Below are 21,222 nucleotides of genomic sequence, written 5' to 3' on the forward strand. Positions count from 1 at the left end.
TTTAAAAATTTTAGTAAATATTTTTCATTATTTTTAATTAAATTTTTATACTTTTATTTTAAATCAAATAAATGATTATAATTAATATTTATTTAATTATCATTAATAAAATATTATTTATTTTTTTTATATTCATATAATATTAACATAAAAATTAAAAAATATCATACAATTATATAACATACCACGATAAATCATCTCTTAAATTTAAATTTATCTTTATTTCAGGTCCTTAGCAGCGAATTTAAGTACAAGCCAACTCTTGCGTGCATCATTTGCTAATAAAGGCCAATTCGACCTCTTGAGTATAGGATCCTTACCTAGTAAGTTAAAAGGAGTGAAAATATAAGTAAATAATAAAAGGGGTTTTCCCCATTACTGAAAACAATTGAGCTCTTTATTGAACAAGCCTCAAATACTGTACAATGCAACGATCGAATCTGATGGTATGCACAATTTGCCAATAGGCAGTAGTAACAACCTCGTACAGATATCAAATGACAAATCAACAACAACGACATTATTTTTGAGTTACAGGGATGTCTCTATACACCAAGAGTTCTAGTAGGGAAGGATGATCTACTGTTCCTACTGATTGGTAAATGCACATAGACCTCATGAACCTCCTGCTTGTAGACTTCTCCTCTATCTCTATCAATTGCATAGCAGATGTCAACAGTGTCGATTACATTGTCCAACACATGGACAAAGAAACCCAGCACTATGATTAGCAGCACCCATGCAAGAACAGCAACTATGTATGCATTAACCCCTAGATTGCTAACGCCATGTAAGATAGCACATACCTGCATATACGTATTCAATACAGGTAATATAAATATAAGAAGAAAGAAAACAATAACAAGCCCAGCAAATCATTCTATTTAGTGATGAGAGACTCACCACAATGGCATAAACTGCTGAGAGGACAAAAATTACTCCTGCTAACAAACGAGTTGATACAGTCTCCACAAAAACAGCAGAGAGTAGGTTTCGCTTTAGAAGCTCATACGTCATCCTTGCAGATGTGCAGTAAGCCTCACCAGTTATTGCTGCAAAGTTGATGGTGAACTTGTTAAGAAAGTCTATTGCTGACAGTAGGGTATTAACACAACACCGCAGGACAAGCTTGACTATCCTAGGAACATCTTCTTCTCTTGCACTATCAACAGCAGCACGCACCAGTCGAACAGCACAAATAAGTAGTCCAGATAGACAGACAGTGCCAGAAGAAGGACCAAATGCATTTCTGCAAGTGTTTAGAATCCAAAGATTAAAAGGATTAACATGTTATAACCATTAATTTTCTAGTCAGAAAGCTAACTATTTAAAAACCAACATACATTAGTGATGCCTTAGAAGGATGTCTAGTTTGGCTTTCACTATCGCAGACATTTCATCAAATTATCCTTCAGAAAACATCTTAACAATATATAATACTTGTTAAAGCAGGTGAGGATATGATTCAAGAAGTTAACATGCTGTCTAGTAGACAAGAAGCTAATATGTTTCCTAATCTCAACCAAAAAAAACCTAATAGACAGCAATTTAAATATTCTATAAAAGAAGTTAACATGCTGCCTTCTGACACGGCAAGTTCGGCGCAAAAACTGGAGAAGTTGCCCTTTTTTCATGCCAATCTAACACAATAAAGGAATGCACAAAGGAACTAAACGATTATAATATACCAAGGAAAGTTGGTCAGCATAAAACACAAAAAAGAAACACTGGTGGAGGAGCATGCTCTCCTACATTTTGTTAGACACTCTTCTGTCCATGCTAGTAAATACAAAAACCATGTTGAGTTAAATTGATAATCCAAACCACAGCAAATTGCCAGGGCTGTCATCTTCAACACTCAAGTACAAATACTTGACTAGAATACATCAATGCATCTAAAAACCATATCTAAATCTATGTTATCAACTATGTACCATTACTATCACACTAAGCTGATCACCAAGATCATAATCTTTGATAATGAATCAATACAATCTAGTGTTCATACGTTAAGCATGTATCCAAAACAGCCAATCAAAATCACAGATAAAATCCAACTCAAACTTAGTTTCAGCTACCATCACCCAAAAGTAGAAAACTGTATATGCATGCACACCCAAACGTTAAGCATGTACACTAAAATGCATAGATTGTTATGAAGAAAAACTGAAAACAGTAGGAAGTAACCTCAAAGAACTTCTTATGCTCCGCTTAGGTTTCGAATCATCCTTGGAGAAGTACCACTGTGCAATAGTGCCACTGATCACATAAACCTGAGCTTCCACCATTGCAGTCAAAGACCACAACATTGTCAAAATCGCCAATGTGTAATAAGCAGGCACCCAGCTATCTTGTTTCCAAACACAAGTATACTCCCCATTCGATTCTTTAGCCACAATTTTCCCATTAAATCTAGCAAACACCAAGAACACAACAATTGGCGCATAATAGATCGCCAATCCAACTGTCAACAACGGTATCACCAAAAACAATCCTAAATTCCTCGAAAGCGCATCAGAAGCAACCGCAATAATCCTCACAGTCAACTCGATTCGCTGCCAATTAGACACAATGATCCAAACAATAATCCCAACTACTAAAAGAACAAAAACAAGCACCAAAATTCTATAAACCAAAGGGAAAGCATCACTACAAGAAGAAGTCAAAGTACAAGCAACGAACCAATAAACATCGAAGAAAATTGGCATGATTATAAAGAAAGGAAGCAAGGCATAAACGATCTGCTTTGTGTAATGTTTGAGTAAAAAAAGCAAAAGAAACCAAATTGGTACACTTAAAATCAAAGTTATAACAAGGGTCCATACTAAATAAGTCCAAAGACTCGAACTTGACAACGAAACAAGTGAAATTTCAAAAACCCAATCAGAATTTGATAAAAAGGAAGAGTCTTGAACGCAAGAAGTGGAATTAGAATCGTAGGTGAAACTCGAAACGTTGGAGTAATTGGTGTTCCGATGGAAGATTGAGAAAATACCAAAAGCGAACGTGCAGACGACTAAGAGAACGAAGAGGATGAGAAAAGGAAGGTCTTTGAAAGGTCTGGGTCCGTAATTGAAAGAGATCTGGAGGAATTGGGTGGGGTCGGGTTCAGAAGGGTCGGGTTGAGCTAGTTCTTCGATTGGAGGAGATGAGTAGGTGGAGCTGGTCGTGGGCTTGGAGAGGAGAGGAGTGGTTGGTAAAGCGGCGTCATAAAGAGATACGGGTTTGGAGGTGTTGGTTTCTTCTTCTGTGCTGCCCATTGCAGCAACAACTCAAAGAGAGAAAGAGCTATGGAGAAAGAATCAAAGAAACGTCTGTAGACCGAGAATTCTGATTTGATAGAGGGACTTTCGGGACTTTTGCTTTTGTTTGTTTTACTTTTTTTGATATAATTTTTTGTTATTTTTGTTTGGGTGTGTTTTTGCTTTGTTGACTGTTTGTTCAGTTAAACCAAATTGAGAGAGCTGGAGAAGAAGATGGGTGGGAAGATAGGAATGCCACGTGGGAATTATTTAAATTTCTCAAATAAAAAAAAAAGCCGGTGAAACAGTTGTTCTTCTTCTCTGTTTTCGGAGATTAGGATAAGTTCGATGACAGAGGAATTTGATATTACGCAAATGCTCATTTATCATTCCAAATTCTGAATTTAAAGGCCCTTTTCATTGTATTGAGATTGATTTGGCAATATTAATGAATGATGATGAGTTTGGAAAATGATTTTGTAGCACATTAACAAGCATGAAAATTATAGTTGAAAATAAATAATAAATAACCAAAACATCAAGTAAATAAAACCCAAGAAAGACAAGCATAATAGAAAGGAATACATTCCTTGCGATTACTTAAAAAATTGTTAGCGTTAATAACAGTAGCCAGATATGATAGCTGAAGGAAGGGCAAGAAAAGGGCAAGCTACAATATTTTCAAACTGAAGCCTGTGACTCATTGATCTAATTCGTGCCAGAAATTTATGGTGGCAATGATACAAGGGGAGCAAAGTATAAATCAATTATATAGAGAACAAAATCAGCAGAGTCAAAACGCAAAACTTTCTGTTGTTAATATAAACCAGGACCTTCAATTTTCCTCATCCCATTTGCTCTTTGGCATCTCTCCAGAGTCAGCAATTATGACCTTCTTTCTAGGTTTCCCGCTGTAAGTTCCAGCTCCACCTTCGATCATATACACAATGTCCATGCCTTGAATAACCTTACCGAAAACAACATGCTCTCCATCCAACCTGAAAAAGAACGCAAAATGATTAAAAGTTTGATCAACAACTTATTTTCATAATGAGGAATTTGAGATGTTCTATCTCCCATTATCACTGGATAAACAGACACGGAAACATGGTGACTAATCTTTTACAGGCAATGTATTTCACATTAATTGTCCAGATGATGGGCATAGCTACAAAAACATATTTACATTAGTATCGAGAAAGCCAGCTTTGCCGGATGATTAAAAACATAGAAAAAGCATGACATCCAGGAGGTTGAAAACGGTCTATGAATTAGGTCTCTAAACCCAAAACATTTTTTTTTTTTTTTTTTTTTTTTTGTTTTACAGAAAGATTCTTCATCCCTCCACCTAAATTTGAACATGCCATTACCATATAGCTTACCAGCTGGCTTTGACAGTGGTGATAAAAAACTGGGAGCCATTAGAATCAGGTCCTGTATTAGCCATGGAAACTACACCTGCAATAAAATATTAAAGAGAGAAACAACTGAATGTTTGAAGAAAAATTGACAATAAAAAGGAAGAAACTAGACAACAGAGAAAACATTAAAGCTTTTAAGCTCAGAAAGCATTTGTGTCCATAGATCATATCTAATTAAAACAAGACAGACAGCTAAATAATACATATAAGAATACCTGCATGTGAATTTTTTATCTTAAAAGTTCTCATCAGGAAAGGTGCCACCATATATAGACTCACTTCCCCTTCCATCACCATGAAATATATCACCACCTTGAATCACAAATCCAGATATTATACGATGGAATGGTATTCCCTTATAACGAAGGGCTTTCCCACTGGCACCCTTGCCTTTCTCTCCTGCAGATGGGAAGCAAAAACTTAAGCATATTTTACCATAAAATTTTAAACTGGCTATCAATAGTACTGGTAGGTACAAAACTAACAAAAAGCTAAGACTGAAGTACCTGTACACAAAGCCCTGAAATTTTCTGCAAACAACAACTGATAGCATTAGCCAGCCATTCAACAATTAATGGAACAAGTTAGAATATAGTAAAAATTGGAAATAATTGGAGAAAGAAACTAATAAATCTAAATCAGCTTAAAAGGTGAGCTTTTCTCACACATGACATATGACAAGGCTTAAAGTAGCTTGTGCATGGCTAATGTGCCAATGGTTTCAAAAAACTAATAAGTTTCTAAGCAACTAAATCTATTGAGACAGACGATCAAAACATACCAACAGTTTTTGGCACAACTTCGCCATACAATCCAATGATGATTCTACCTGCAGAGCACAAATTGTAGCACTTTTAAGCTAAAAAGAAACAAGTCTCATCACTGATCATGTGGGAAAAAGAAGTTGTACCAACGCGCTGGCCATCAATATCAACATCCAAGTAGACTCTGTGGGTGATTTCATGCTCCTCTTCTACAGTCGCCTCTTCCTCCTGAGAAACAATTAAAGGGTCAATTACTACTAAAAATTGTTGACTTAACCTATCCAAATTAACAGAATGAGGCAAAATCAGATAAACAACATCAAGGAAACTGCAATCTCATGCTTGTCTCAACAAAGCACATTCAGAACCCCAAATAAAACCCTTTTACTAGAAACTAAAAAAAAGAGTAAATGCTCAGGTTGTAAGAGGACACTTCAAAATATCTTCATTGCATCTTTCATGAATAGCATATCTCAGAAACAAGCTTTTACCATAACCACCCAATTCAGAAATATATCCAGAAAAATCACTGAATTTGAATCATATCCAACAAAATAAACAGAACAAAAAACCAAAATGAAACGGAACCCATCAATCCCATTAGAGTATATTGAAAACCCAAATCTGTTTTACCGTAAAAAGTGCTACTAATGAATAAAATAATCCAAATTCAGATCCAAAGACTACATATCTACACATGTCCAGGTATGGGGTATTTAGAAAAGAAGAAGCGTACCCGTTTAGTACCGGATAAAGAGAAAATGACGAAAATTGAGAGGACGATGAAGAGCAGAAGGCATCGAGGTTGTACCAAAATCGAGATCTCCCGACGCATCTTTTTGTTTGTTAATCTTTTACCCTAATGATTAACAATAACACCTTAAATTACTTTCCATTTGAATTACAAACACAGAACAAAGAAATCCCAATTTTTCTTTTTTTTTTTCAAATATAATCACTCTCAGTTACCTAGCAAGAAGGGTAGAAGCCTGGAGAGTTTGCGCACCGGGCCTTATTTTATTAATCAAAGGAAAACACTTTATTTACCACATAATAACTAAATAAACGTTCAACTATTAAGAAAAAAAAAAATCATTAAAATTTTTATATTTATTTTAATTTAATCATTTTTATGATTAATATTTAATATTTATCTTCAATCAAAATATTACTAATTTTATATCAAGTTATATTGTTAATATATTATAATAAATAATAAAATTCATGATAACTTTATTATGTTTTGATTAATTATTAGTTTAATTATGTTTTAATTAATAATAATTAATTGATTTGATATAAAATAAATTATATGAATTTAATTGGAGTAATAATAAAATAATAAAAATATATTTAAATTTTTTTAAATAATTAAAAAAAACTTTACTGTTTAAACCAAGATTTATTTACTATTTAATTTTACTGCCATTACTAGAGTAATATTGAGATTGAGAAATGAGTTAATGAGAAATTTTAGACTATTCCCGGTTGTATTATTGTAAAACGATCTTCCGCAATCCATCAGGAGTTGGGACCATCACCATTTTTCATCGGAGCCAANTAATTTTATATCAAGTTATATTGTTAATATATTATAATAAATAGTGAAATTCATGATAACTTTATTATGTTTTGATTAATTATTAGTTTAATTATGTTTTAATTAATAATAATTAATTGATTTGATATAAAATAAATTATATGAATTTAATTGGAGTAATAATAAAATAATAAAAATATATTTAAATTTTTTTAAATAATTAAAAAAAACTTTACTGTTTAAACCAAGATTTATTTACTATTTAATTTTACTGCCATTACTAGAGTAATATTGAGATTGAGAAATGAGTTAATGAGAAATTTTAGACTATTCCCGGTTGTATTATTGTAAAACGATCTTCCGCAATCCATCAGGAGTTGGGACCATCACCATTTTTCATCGGAGCCAAGCACGTGTGGCACTTGTAAAGAAGAGAAGGAGAATCTAAATGAGCCCAGTCTCATTTATAGATAGGCCTGGGCTGAGATTCATATATTATTACGATTAGACCCAATGGGCTAAATGAGCTTCTACAGTAAGCCCAACTGCTCGTATTGGATACAATTGATTCGAAAGGATAATAATAACAAATGATATTTTAATGGAAACTATCCAAGTAAAAAATGTTGTGCTATGTTTCTTCTTTGCCTAAATTTGCTAAATTTGTTGGTTTGCCTTTATTTTTTTTTCAGGATGATTAATTGGATGTCTATATTTACATATAATACATATACAAACCTATATTTTCCATTTTAAATACAAATAATTTTAATGTTAAAAATTGCATGCTAGAAAGAAAACTATAGTGGCCTAAATTTACATAAACAAATCTTAATAGCTTTTTGGAACAAGTGACTTTCTTCATCCATGTCGAGGCCAATCTGAATTCTCATTTGCATCAGCAACTTGTAATTCTCTATAATATAAGAAGCCTCGAATCACATTCATCTCAAAGTCTTTTATAATGAACATGTTGAGGCTCGCAATTTGAGCTAACTGGTACCGACAGTTATTTTGCCTAAAAGAATCATTACTAATCTAGTACTTGTATGATCAGAAGTGTAAGTCACCGATCACCAGTTTGTTGATTTGAAATAGGATTAGACTGAATAAGCTATAACATAAAAGTTTATTCATAAAGAGGTAACCAGTTTGTTGGTTTGAAGTAGGATAAAGGAAACTTCCAAGACTAAATAAGTGATAAAAGATAAAAGTTTGATTTGTCTATAGTTAAAAGAAAAAAAAAAGTTGACTTTATCTATAGTTTTTTTTTATGAATTTAATGTATTATTTTATTTTAAGTATTTATACACAGATAAACATATATACATATATGTTACATTAAACACATTAAAGAAAGTGAGTCCATATTTTCATTCCATATCCAATAAGTAAGAGATCTTGAAAAGTTTATAAACGGAAGCCTTGTACAACTTACTTGTTGGTATTAAAAAAAATGGATTCGATTTATAAACTTGTTGGTGTAATGTTTTCCAAATGAAAACGAGTAGATGTTTTTCCTAATTTTTGCAAATCAACATGATTCATGATGAAACATTAGTTTAATTTTATTTTTTTAAGCATATATTATAGCAAAAAGGGATTCAAAAATTCAAGGACCATAGCAACTTGCATTTTTTTATTTAGTTAAGTTCGGTTTAATTGAATTTTTTATTTATTTCACAAAAACGGAAACATTATTAAGACTTAATTATTCTCAAAATTATTTATAAATAAATGCTAGTACAAAGTGTATGATACTTTTTGTGGTTAATGCAATCTTATTACGTCTTTTAAATTTTGTTTTTTTTAATTTGGAAAAAAGAGATTTTGAATCTTACTTTTTAATAAAAAAATTATGTATCAATCAATAAATTAAATATTCAAATGTATTTTTGAACTTCGAAAATATAATAAAAAAAATCCAACTGTACTTCTTGTTTTAGGCCACACGATTTGTACTTGTTCTGCATTTTCCTCACATGCTTGAATATTGATGCAACACAGTTTTAATGGTGGGGTTGCTTATGATTTTTTATAATAAAGCCTACAAATGCATAACTGCAGCTAGCTTGACCTTTGTTTTGGGGCAGGTGGTTTTTGCTTCTAACACCAAGAAAAATCTCAACGACGAGGAAGACGTGTAAAAGATTCGCTTCATTGGGAAAGTTTCATATTTCATATATTGAAGTGTCACAAACAAGGAGTGGTATTCACCTGACTCAATAAAACTACATAACAAAGGTGTTGAAACGATTCAACATGAACAATTGCAAGACAACTGAAACTCCTTTGAATGCAAAAGAGAAATTGTCAATTGACTCAAGTAACAAGCTCTACAATTCCAGTGAATATAGAAGTTTAATTGGTTGCCTTCTCTATATATGTTCAACTCGATCAGAACTAATGTTTGCTGTCAGTCACTTGTCAAGATTCATGCAACAACCATGTCAATCACATCTTACAACAACCAAAAGGATTTTGAGGTATCTAAAAGGTACAGCAAGCTATGGTGTTGCATTCATACAAGCTAAAACCATTGAACTTGTAGGATTTTCTGATAGTAATTGGGGAGGTAGCATTGATGATGTCAAAAGTACCTCTGGATATGTATTTACTCTTGGGAATGGAGTGTTTTCATGGAATTCACACAAGCAAGAATCAGTGGCACAATCCTCAGCAGAAGCAGAGTACGTAGCAGCTGCTGCAGCCGCAAATCAAGGGATATGGTTGAGAAAAATTCTACTTGATCTTGGAATGCCGTTGATGAATCCTACCAAGGTGTTTGTTGACAACAAATCTGCAATATCAATAGCTCAAAATCCAGTTTTCCATGGGAGAACTAAACACATTCATGTAAAATATCATGCCTTGAGGGATGCACAAAAGAAAAGTGAAATTCTTGTACAATATTGCTCATCTGATGATCAAGCTGCTGATATTATGACTAAGCCTCTTTCTAAGGTTAAGTTTGAACATAATCAAGAAATACTTATGGTAAAGAATGCAAGCATTAAGGAAGGGTGTTAAGAATAATACTTGCATGGCTTGGTGTCCGTGTATGTGCAGTTGCTGATTACTTGGATAAAGACATGCAGTTGCTGGTTATTTGGATTTAGACATGCAGTTACTTGTAGTAAATTGTTTTTAAACTTCCTTTTAACACTTGTAATCCATGCCTTAATACTTGAATCCACGTCTTGACAAGTGTTATGTATGTAACTATCTTTTTTATGTATAAATAGGGGTGTTTAGTATAAATAAAGTGTGCCTTCATCAGAACAATTTCTGTTCTTCTTTAAAATTCCTTCTCTGGTTTGTTGCTGCACGCAAATGCAATTATGCATTAGTGTGGAAAACTATCCTTTTAAGCATTTGAGCTAAAGAGTGCTAATTACACTCACGAAAAACAGGTTTTATCTTTGTTCAATTTATCTTGCTTTGAATTGGTTTTTTAACATTACTGTTATATATACTTAATTAAAAAAAGTACTGCTTACTCAAAAGTTCCATTTTTGGACTAGCTTGTTTATTGTTCTGTATGACTAGATGCTTTCAATAGTAGTAGAATTTTCAAAAATTTCTAGTAAAAATTCATGTCATTCCCAAGACAATGAGTATTTTCACTGTTGAAAATCTCTACAATTTCAACAAAAATTTCTAATTTTTCGATTTTACTACTTACAGATGTGCATATTCCTGTGCATGGGAGGCAACAGCACAACATGGATGAACACGGCGGTGTTAGTAACTTGCATCCGCAACTTCCGCCGCAACCGTGGCCCAGTATCCGGCATCTTGAAAGGCTATGTCGGTCTCAGCACCGCCATCTTCACCGACCTCTGCTCCGCACTCTTCTCCAACGACCTCATCATGCTCGCGGTCATCCCCTTCGCCGTTTGCCTCACGGCCATCTTCTTCCTCCGTGAAATCCCCCAAACCGCCTCCGTTGCGGCAGAGAAGGAAGAAACCCGCTATTTCGCAATATTTAACATAGTAGCAGTCGTAGTCGCTGTTTATCTTTTGGCTTACGATTTCATCGGTTAGACCAATCAAGTTTTTTCGTTCGTTTTTGCGGTTATTCTCCTTATTTTATTAGCTAGTCCGTTGGCAGTTTCGGTTTATTCTTTTGTAAAGAGTTGGCGTTTGGTCGGGTTCGAAGCTGACAAGGAGCGACAGGAACCGTTGCTGAAAGAGGAAGCTACGGAGGCAAGGAAAGCGGAGATTGTTGCAGAGGAGGAGGAGGAAGTGGCGGCTGCTGCTGTGGCGGCCGAGGTAGAGGTGGCAGTGGTGGAAAAGAGTAGGATTTTAAATTAATATTTTAAAGGCATTATCCACTCGTTATATAAACTTCTGCTGCGTGAAAGATTCTATATACCAAATAATTAATTCCTGTCGACATTCCACTTTTAAGCAAGGGATTCAAGAAAAAGAAATTAATTAGCATTTAAAGTTTTGAGTTTTACTATGGCTTCTGATATACGTTGAAGAAACGCCATGAATGTGTCACGATTTCCAATTTCACATAGTAGGACCAGAATATGATGATCCGCAAAGAGCACTTTCACTGAATCCAACTTGGTCTCTCCTCCTTTAATTCTCCAAGTGCAGCAGTGACCCCTCAAAGTGGGAATCCGCGTCTAAACGTGCAATAGAGTTGGTGAGAAATAATAAAAGCAGCTTCATAATTTGTTCTTTGTAACTAGGTACATGGCCATGAAAGTAAGTCAGAAATGAGATTTGACGGATATATATATATATATGGACCTACCCCAAAAATATCAAATATTAGCAGGGTAAAGTGCCCTTTTGGCTTTGTTACGCACAATTATAACTTTTGGATAAGAACCATTGGTGTGAATTTAAGTACAAGCCAACTCTTGCGTGCATCATTTGCTAACAAAGGCAAATTCGACCTCTTGAGTATAGGATCCTTACCTAGTAAGTTAAAAGGAGTGAAAATATAAGTAAATAATAAAAGGGGTTTTTCCCATTACTGAAAACAATTGAGCTCTTTATTGAACAAGCCTCAAATACTGTACAATGCAACGATCGAATCTGATGGTATGCACAATTTGCCAATAGGCAGTAGTAACAACCTCGTACAGATATCAAATGACAAATCAACAACAACGACATTATTTTTGAGTTACAGGGATGTCTCTATACACCAAAAGTTCTAGTAGGGAAGGATGATCTACTGTTCCTACTGATTGGTAAATGAACATAGACCTCATGAACCTCCTGCTTGTAGACTTCTCCTCTATCTCTATCAATTGCATAGCAGATGTAAACAGTGTCGATTACATTGTCCAACACATGGACAAAGAAACCCAGCACTATGATTAGTAGCACCCATGCAAGAACAGCAACGATGTATGCATTAACCCCTAGATCGCTAACGCCATGTAAGATAGCACATACCTGCATATACGTATTCAATACAGGTAATATAAATATAAGAAGAAAGAAAACAATAACAAGCCCAGCAAATTATTCTATTTAGTGATGAGAGACTCACCACAATGGCATAAACTGCTGAGAGGACAAAAATTACTCCTGCTAACAAACGAGTTGATACAGTCTCCACAAAAACAGCAGAGAGTAGGTTTCGCTTTAGAAGCTCATACGTCATCCTTGCAGATGTGCAGTAAGCTTCACCAGTTATTGCTGCAAAGTTGATGGTGAACTTGTTAAGAAAGTCTATTGCTGACAGTAGGGCATTAACACAACACCGCAGGACAAGGTTGACTATCCCAGGAACATCTTCTTCTCTAGCACTATCAACAGCAGCACGCACCAGTCGAACAGCACAAATAAGTAGTCCAGATAGACAGACAGTGCCAGAAGAAGGACCAAATGCATTTCTGCAAGTGTTTAGAATCCAAAGATTAAAAGGATTAACATGTTATAACCATTAATTTTCTAGTCAGAAAGCTAACTATTTAAAAACCAACATACATTAGTGATGCCTTAGAAGGATGTCTAGTTTGGCTTTCACTATCGCAGACATTTCATCAAATTATCCTTCGGAAAACATCTTAACAATATATAATACTTGTTAAAGCAGGTGAGGATATGATTCAAGAAGTTAACATGCTGTCTAGTAGACAAGAAGCTAATATGTTTCCTAATCTCAACCAAAAAAAACCTAATAGACAGCAATTTAAATATTCTATAAAAGAACTTAACATGCTGCCTTCTGACACGGCAAGTTCGGCGCAAAAACTGGAGAAGTTGCCCTTTTTTCATGCCAATCTAACACAACAAAGGGATGCACAAAGGAACTAAACGGTTATAATATACCAAGGAAAGTTGGTCAGCATAAAACACAAAAAAGAAACACTGGTGGAGGAGCATGCTCTCCTACATATTGTTAGACACTCTTCTGTCCATGCTAGTAAATACAAAAACCATGTTGAGTTAAATTGATAATCTAAACCACAGTAAATTGCCAGGGCTGTCATCTTCAATACTCAAGTACAAATACTTGACTAGAATACATCAATGCATCTAAAAACCATATCTAAATCTATGTTATCAACTATGTACCATTACTATCACACTAAGCTGATCACCAAGATCATAATCTTTGATAATGAATCAATACAATCTAGTGTTCATACGTTAAGCATGTATCCAAAACAGCCAATCAAAATCACAAATAAAATCCAACTCAAACTTAGTTTCAGCTACCATCACCCAAAAGTAGAAAACTGTATATATTAGTACACTAAAATGCATAGATTGTTATGAAGAAAAACTGAAAACAGTAGGAAGTTACCTCAAAGAACTTCTTATACTCCGCTTAGGTTTGGAATCATCCTTGGAGAAGTACCACTGTGCAATAGTGCCACTGATCACATAAACCTGAGCTTCCACCATTGCAGTCAAAGACCACAACATTGTCAAAATCGCCAATGTGTAATAAGCAGGCACCCAGCTATCTTGTTTCCAAACACAAGTATACCCCCCATTCGATTCTTTAGCCACAATTTTCCCATTAAATCTAGCAAACACCAAGAACACAACAATTGGCGCATAATAGATCACCAATCCAACTGTCAACAACGGTATCACCAAAAACAATCCTAAATTCCTCGAAAGCGCATCAGAAGCAACCGCAATAATCCTCACAGTCAACTCGATTCGCTGCCAATTAGACACAATGATCCAAACAATAATCCCAACTACTAAAAGAACAAAAACAAGCACCAAAATTCTATAAACCAAAGGGAAAGCATCACTACAAGAAGAAGTCAAAGTACAAGCAACGAACCAATAAACATCGAAGAAAATTGGCATGATTATAAAGAAAGGAATCAAGGCATAAACGATCTGCTTTGTGTAATGTTTGAGTAAAAAAAGCAAAAGAAACCAAATTGGTACACTTAAAATCAAAGTTATAACAAGGGTCCATACTAAATAAGTCCAAAGACTCGAACTTGACAACGAAACAAGTGAAATTTCAAAAACCCAATCAGAATTTGATAAAAAGGAAGAGTCTTGAACGCAAGAAGTGGAATTAGAATCGTAGGTGAAACTCGAAACGTTGGAGTAATTGGTGTTCCGATGGAAGATTGAGAAAATACCAAAAGCGAACGTGCAGACGACTAAGAGAACGAAGAGGATGAGAAAAGGAAGGTCTTTGAAAGGTCTGGGTCCGTAATTGAAAGAGATCTGGAGGAATTGGGTGGGGTCGGGCTCAGAAGGGTCGGGTTGAGCTGGTTCTTCGATTGGAGGAGATAAGTAGGTGGAGCTGGTCGTGGGCTTGGAGAGGAGAGGAGTGGTTGGTAAAGCGGCGTCATAAAGAGATACGGGTTTGGAGGTGTTGGTTTCTTCTTCTGTGCTGCCCATTGCAGCAACAACTCAAAGAGAGAAAGAGCTATGGAGAAAGAATCAAAGAAACGTCTGTAGACCGAGAATTCTGATTTGATAGAGGGACTTTCGGGACTTTTGCTTTTGTTTGTTTTACTTTTTTTGATATAATTTTTTGTTATTTTTGTTTGGGTGTGTTTTTGCTTTGTTGACTGTTTGTTCAGTTAAACCAAATTGAGAGAGCTGGAGAAGAAGATGGGTGGGAAGATAGGAATGCCACGTGGGAATTATTTAAATTTCTCAAATAAAAAAAAAAGCCGGTGAAACAGTTGTTCTTCTTCTCTGTTTTCGGAGATTAGGATAAGTTCGATGACAGAGGAATTTGATATTACGCAAATGCTCATTTATCATTCCAAATTCTGAATTTAAAGGCCCTTTTCATTGTATTGAGATTGATTTGGCAATATTAATGAATGATGATGAGTTTGGAAAATGATTTTGTAGCACATTAACAAGCATGAAAATTATAGTTGAAAATAAATAATAAATAACCAAAACATCAAGTAAATAAAACCCAAGAAAGACAAGCATAATAGAAAGGAATACATTCCTTGCGATTACTTAAAAAATTGTTAGCGTTAATAACAGTAGCCAGATATGATAGCTGAAGGAAGGGCAAGAAAAGGGCAAGCTACAATATTTTCAAAGTGAAGCCTGTGACTCATTGATCTAATTCGTGCCAGTAATTTATGGTGGCAATGATACAAGTGGAGCAAAGTATAAATCAATTATATAGAGAACAAAATCAGCAGAGTCAAAACACAAAACTTTCTGTTGTTAATAGAAACCAGGAGCTTCAATTTTCCTCATCCCATTTGCTCTTTGGTATCTCTCCAGAGTCAGCAATTATGACCTTCTTTCTAGGTTTCCCGCTGTAAGTTCCAGCTCCACCTTCGATCATATACACAATGTCCATGCCTTGAATAACCTTACCGAAAACAACATGCTCTCCATCCAACCTGAAAAAGAACGTAAAATGATTAAAAGTTTGATCAACAACTTATTTTCATAATGAGGAATTTGAGATGTTCTATCTCCCATTATCACTGGATAAACAGACACGGAAACATGGTGACTAATCTTTTACAGGCAACGTATTTCACATTAATCGTCCAGATGATGGGCATAGCTGAAAAAACATATTTACATTAGCATCGAGAAAGCCAGCTTTGTCAGATGATTAAAAACATAGAAAAAGCATGACATCCAGGAGGTTGAAAACGGTCCATGAATTAGGTCTCCAAAACCCAACATTTTTTTTTTTGTTTTACAGAAAGATTCTTCATCCCTCCACCTAAGTTTCAACACGCCATTACCATATAGCTTACCAGCTGGCTTTGACAGTGGTGATAAAAAACTGGGAGCCATTAGAATCAGGTCCTGTATTAGCCATGGAAACTACACCTGCAATAAAATATTAAAGAGAGAAACAACTGAATATTTGAAGAAAAATTGACAATAAAAAGGAAGAAACTAGACAAGAGCAAAAACATTAAAGCTTTTAAGTTCAGAAAGCATTTGTGTCTATAGATCATATCTAATTAAAACAAGACAGACAGCTAAATAATACATATAAGAACACCTGCATGTGAATTTTTTATCTTAAAGTTCTCATCAGGAAAGGTGCCACCATATATAGACTCACTTCCCCTTCCATCACCATGAACTATATCACCACCTTGAATCACAAATCCGGATATTATACGATGGAATGGTATTCCCTTATAACGAAGGGCTTTCCCACTGGCACCCTTGCCTTTCTCTCCTGCAGATGGGAAGCAAAAACTTAAGCATATTTTACCATGAAATTTTAAACTGGCTATCAATAGTACTGGTAGGTACAAAACTAACAAAAAGCTAAGACTGAAGTACCTGTACACAAAGCCCTGAAATTTTCTGCAAACAACAACTGATAGCATTAGCCAGCCATTCAACAATTAATGGAACAAGTTAGAATACAGTAAAAATTGGAAATAATTTGAGAAAGAAACTAATAAATCTAAATCAGCTTAAAAGGTAAGCTTTTCCCACACATGACATATGACAAGGCTTAAAGTAGCTTGTGCATGGCTAATGTGCCAATGGTTTCAAGAAACTAATAAGTTTCTAAGCAACTAAATCTACTGAGACAGACAATCAAAACATACCAACAGTTTTTGGCACAACTTCGCCATACAATCCAATGATGATTCTACCTGCAGAGCACAAATTGTAGCACTTTTAAGCTAAAAAGAAACAAGTCTCATCACTGAGCATGTGGGAAAAAGAAGTTGTACCTACGCGCTGGCCATCAATATCAACATCCAAGTAGACTCTGTGGGTGATCTCATGCTCCTCTTCTACAGTCTTCTCTTCCTCCTGAGCAACAATTAAAGAGTCAATTACTACCAAAAATTGTTGACTTAACCTATCCAAATTAACAGAATGAGGCAAAATCAGATAAACAACATCAAGGAAACTGCAATCTCATGCTTGTCTCAACAAAGCACATTCAGAACCCCAAATAAAATCCTTTTACTAGAAACTAAAAAAAAAAGTAAATGCTCAGGTTGTAAAAGGACACTTCAAAATATCTTCATTGCATCTTTCATGAATAGCATATCTCAGAAACAAGCTTTTACCATAACCACCCAATTCAGAAATATATCCAGAAAATCACTGAATTTGAATCTTATCCAACAAAATAAACAGAACAAAAAACCAAAATGAAACGGAACCCATCAATCCCATTAGAGTATATTGAAAACCCAAATCTGTTTTACCGTAAAAAGTGCTACTAATGAATAAAATAATCCAAATTCAGATCCAAAGACTACATATCTACACATGTCCAGGTATTGGGTATTTAGAAAAGAAGAAGCGTACCCGTTTAGTACCGGATAAAGAGAAAATGACGAAAATTGAGAGGACGATGAAGAGCAGAAGGCATCGAGGTTGTACCAAAATCGAGATCTCCCGACGCATCTTTTTGTTTGTTAATCTTTTACCCTAATGATTAACAATAACACCTTAAATTACTTTCCATTTGAATTACAAACACAGAACAAAGAAATCCCAATTTTTCTTTTTTTTTTTCAAATAACAAAACTAATGAAAGAATTAAGATTTTTAACATACTGTAATATATATATTTTAATTTTCATGTGATATATTTAAGAAAAAATAATGAAAACTATTGTATAACTAATACACAAAGAAAATAAATAAATAAATTTATATATATATATATAAAAAAAAAAAAAAAAAAAAAAAAAAAAAAATTCCATTAAAATTTAATTTTATTTTTAAATTATATTTTAAAATATTTAATATTAAATTATAAATAAAAATATTAATNATTTAAATCATTTTTATGATTAATATTTAATATTTATCTTCAATCAAAATATTACTATTATTTTATATCAAGTTATATTGTTAATAGATTATAATAAATAGTGAAATTCATGATAACTTAATTATGGTTTTGATTAATTATTAATTTAAATATGTTTTAATTAACAATAATTAGTTGATTTGATATAAAATAAAATATATGAATTTAATTGAAATAATAATAAAATAATAAAAAATATTTAATTTTTTTAAATAATTTAAAAAAACTTTAGTGTTTAAAGCAAGATTTAGTTACTATTTAATTTTACTGCCATTACGAGAGTAATATTGAGATTGAGAAATGAGTTAATGAGAAATTTTAGACTATTCCCGGTTGTATTATTGTAAAACGATCTTCCGTAATCCATCAGGAGTTGGGACCATCACCATTTTTCATCGGAGCCAAGCACGTGTGGCACGTGTAAAGAGGAGAAGGAGAATCGAAATGAGCCCAGTCTCATTTATAGATAGGCCTGGGCTGAGATTCATATATTATTACGATTAGACCCAATGGGCTAAATGAGCTTCTACACTAAGCCCAACTGCTCATATTGGATACAATTGATACGAAAGGACAATAATAATAAATGATATTTTAATGGAAACTATCCAAGTAAAAAATGTTGTGCTATGTTTCTTCTTTGCCTAAATTTGCTAAATTTGTTGGTTTGCCTTTATTTTTTTTTTCAGGATGATTAATTGGATGTCTATATTTACATGTAATACGTATACAAACCTACGTTTTCCATTTTAAATACGAATAATTTTAATGTTAAAAATAGCATGCTAGAAAGAAAACTATAGTGGCCTAAATTTACAGAAACAAATCTTAATAGCTTTTTGGAACAAGTGACTTTCTTCATCCGTGTCGAAGCCAATCTGAATTCTCATTTGCATCAGCAACTTGTAATTCTCTAGAATATAAGAAGCCTCGAATCACATTCATCTCAAAGTCTTTTATACTGAACATGTTGAGGCTCGCAATCTGAGCTAACTGGTACCGACAGTCATTTTGCCTAAAACAATCATTACTAATCTAGTATTTGTATGATCAGAAGTGTAAGTCACGAATCACCAGTTTGTGGATTTGAAATAGGATTAGACTAAATAAGCTATAACATAAAAGTTGATTCGTAAAGAGGTAACCAGTTTGTTGGTTTGAAGTAGGATAAAGGAAACTTCCAAGACTAAATAAGGGATAAAGATAAAAGTTTGATTTGTCTATAATTAAAAGAAAAAAAAAGTTGACTTTATCTATGAGTTTTTTTTTTAGAAAAAAAACTATTTATGAATTTAATGTATTATTTTATTTTAGGTATTTATACACAGATAAACATATATATATATATGTTACATTAAACATATTAAAGGAAGTGAGTCCATACTTTAATTCCATATCCAATAAGTAAGAGATATTGAAAAGTTTATAAACAGAAGCATTGTACAACTTACTTGTTGGTATTAAAAAAAAATGGATTCGATTAATAAACTTGTTGGTATTATATTTTCCAAATGAAAACAAGTAGTTGTTTTTCCTAATTTTTGCAGATCAACATGTTCCTGTCTGGCTGTACTAGTGGTTTTTTTTTTTTTAAATAAAAGAGTTTATATAGAAATAACATATAAAAAACGTCCAAAGTCCATTGAAAAAGAATTCGGCTTGAAAGCATCAGTTCACCCATGATTTGAAACTAAAACTGATGTTCTCTATCGTCATTAAGAAAAACTCACTCACATGCTTAATTATAAATTCAAAAGAGGCCAAGTCCTCTAGCTATAATTATTTTATAGAAAAAAAAAGATTAATTGAATTAATGACGTAAAAAGAAATTAGTTGATTTGCATGACGGCAACCCACTCATCCTTTAATGTCATTACACACGCATGATTCATGATGAAACATTAGTTTAATTTTATTTTTTTAAGCATATGTTATAGGACCATAGCAACTTGCATTTTTTTATTTAGTTTAGTTCGGTTTGATTGAATTTTTTTTATTTTTTATTTATTTCACAAAAACGGAAACATTATTACGACTTGATTATTCTCAAAATTATTTATAAATAAATGCTAGTACAAAGTTACAAAGTGTATGATACTTTTTGTGGTAAATGCGATCTTATGACCGTCTTTTAAATTTTATTTTTTTAGAATTGAGAGAAGGGAATTTTGAATTTTATTTTTTAATAAAAAATTATGTACCAATCAATAAATCAAATACTCGAATATCTTTTTAAATTTTGAAAATACAAATATAAAAAAAATCTAACTGTACTTCTTGTTTTACGCCACATGATTTGTACGTGTTCTGCATTTTCCTCACATGCTTGAATATTGATGCAACACGGTTTTAATGGTGGGGTTGCTTATGATTTTTTATAATAAAACCTACGCATGCATAACTGCAGCTAGCTTGACCTTCGTTTTGGGGCAGGTGGTCTTTGCTTCTAACACCAAGAAAAATCTCAACGACAAGGAAGACGTGTAAAAGATTCGCTTCATTGGGAAATATATAGATCTTCATCGATAAGGAAACGTGTAGTGCTCATCAATTCAACAACAAGAGACATAATTTCCAAAGAAAGAGAATTACTACACAAAATGCAATATCATTTCATATTAAAGTGATGGTTCTCTTTTGCATGGTGGTTTCCATATACAGTTGCTGAAAGCAAAATGAAGACGGCTTAAACTCAGAATGGAGGAAAAATATCCTTGGACCTAAGAGATCGTAGCACGGTAGCAGCAGCAGGTTGCCCTAATTAATTATCAACTGATCTTGCCTTCCCCTCATTGAAAACAACTTGTGGCCGTGTCGACACGGCTATTCTACTTGTGTTTTTGGATCTTTTTGTTCTTTATGAACAAATAGTTGAAGATATTCACGCATAAAAAACGAAAACAACGTCTCAGGTTTGCTTTGTTTGGAAATGACCTTTGGCTGCTAGTTATGGCCGCTGGACCGATGTCCATTAATGGTGACCCACAAGGGACAATTAGCT

At 33.6% G+C, this 21,222-nt stretch overlaps 3 protein-coding genes and 1 pseudogene across 3 annotated transcripts; all 4 read right to left on the bottom strand.

The window, feature by feature from the left end:
* On the bottom strand, positions 376-3,476 carry LOC18607569 (CTL-like protein DDB_G0288717). The gene is made up of 3 exons (XM_018115587.1): positions 2,188-3,476; positions 904-1,249; positions 376-806 (listed from the first exon to the last, which is right to left on the bottom strand). The coding sequence occupies exons 1-3, from the start codon at positions 3,258-3,260 to the stop codon at positions 546-548; spliced, it is 1,680 nt and encodes a 559-aa protein (XP_017971076.1). The 5' UTR covers positions 3,261-3,476; the 3' UTR covers positions 376-545.
* On the bottom strand, positions 3,812-6,368 carry LOC108660938 (annotated as a pseudogene).
* Positions 11,961-15,036, bottom strand: LOC18607641 (CTL-like protein DDB_G0288717). Its single transcript, XM_018115444.1, has 3 exons — positions 13,752-15,036; positions 12,489-12,834; positions 11,961-12,391 (listed from the first exon to the last, which is right to left on the bottom strand). The coding sequence occupies exons 1-3, from the start codon at positions 14,822-14,824 to the stop codon at positions 12,131-12,133; spliced, it is 1,680 nt and encodes a 559-aa protein (XP_017970933.1). The 5' UTR covers positions 14,825-15,036; the 3' UTR covers positions 11,961-12,130.
* LOC18607570 (peptidyl-prolyl cis-trans isomerase CYP21-1) lies at positions 15,376-17,921 on the bottom strand. The gene is made up of 7 exons (XM_007041816.2): positions 17,711-17,921; positions 17,122-17,203; positions 16,993-17,040; positions 16,718-16,741; positions 16,428-16,610; positions 16,174-16,249; positions 15,376-15,804 (listed from the first exon to the last, which is right to left on the bottom strand). The coding sequence occupies exons 1-7, from the start codon at positions 17,807-17,809 to the stop codon at positions 15,642-15,644; spliced, it is 675 nt and encodes a 224-aa protein (XP_007041878.2). The 5' UTR covers positions 17,810-17,921; the 3' UTR covers positions 15,376-15,641.

Source organism: Theobroma cacao, chromosome 2 (genome assembly GCF_000208745.1).
Source record: "Theobroma cacao cultivar B97-61/B2 chromosome 2, Criollo_cocoa_genome_V2, whole genome shotgun sequence".
NCBI classification, from domain to species: Eukaryota; Viridiplantae; Streptophyta; class Magnoliopsida; order Malvales; family Malvaceae; genus Theobroma; species Theobroma cacao.

Coding starts and splice junctions, on each gene's coding strand:
- LOC18607569 (XM_018115587.1), bottom strand. CDS start 3,260: ATGGGCAGCACAGAAGAAGAAACCAACACCTCCAAACCCGTATCTCTT. Junction 1,250..2,187: donor AGCATAAGAAGTTCTTTGAG/GTTACTTCCTAC, acceptor AAACACTTGCAG/AAATGCATTTGGTCCTTCTT. Junction 807..903: donor CAGCAGTTTATGCCATTGTG/GTGAGTCTCTCA, acceptor ACGTATATGCAG/GTATGTGCTATCTTACATGG.
- LOC18607641 (XM_018115444.1), bottom strand. CDS start 14,824: ATGGGCAGCACAGAAGAAGAAACCAACACCTCCAAACCCGTATCTCTT. Junction 12,835..13,751: donor AGTATAAGAAGTTCTTTGAG/GTAACTTCCTAC, acceptor AAACACTTGCAG/AAATGCATTTGGTCCTTCTT. Junction 12,392..12,488: donor CAGCAGTTTATGCCATTGTG/GTGAGTCTCTCA, acceptor ACGTATATGCAG/GTATGTGCTATCTTACATGG.
- LOC18607570 (XM_007041816.2), bottom strand. CDS start 17,809: ATGCGTCGGGAGATCTCGATTTTGGTACAACCTCGATGCCTTCTGCTC. Junction 16,742..16,992: donor AGTTGTGCCAAAAACTGTTG/GTATGTTTTGAT, acceptor TGTTGTTTGCAG/AAAATTTCAGGGCTTTGTGT. Junction 16,611..16,717: donor TTTCAGGGCTTTGTGTACAG/GTACTTCAGTCT, acceptor TCCCATCTGCAG/GAGAGAAAGGCAAGGGTGCC.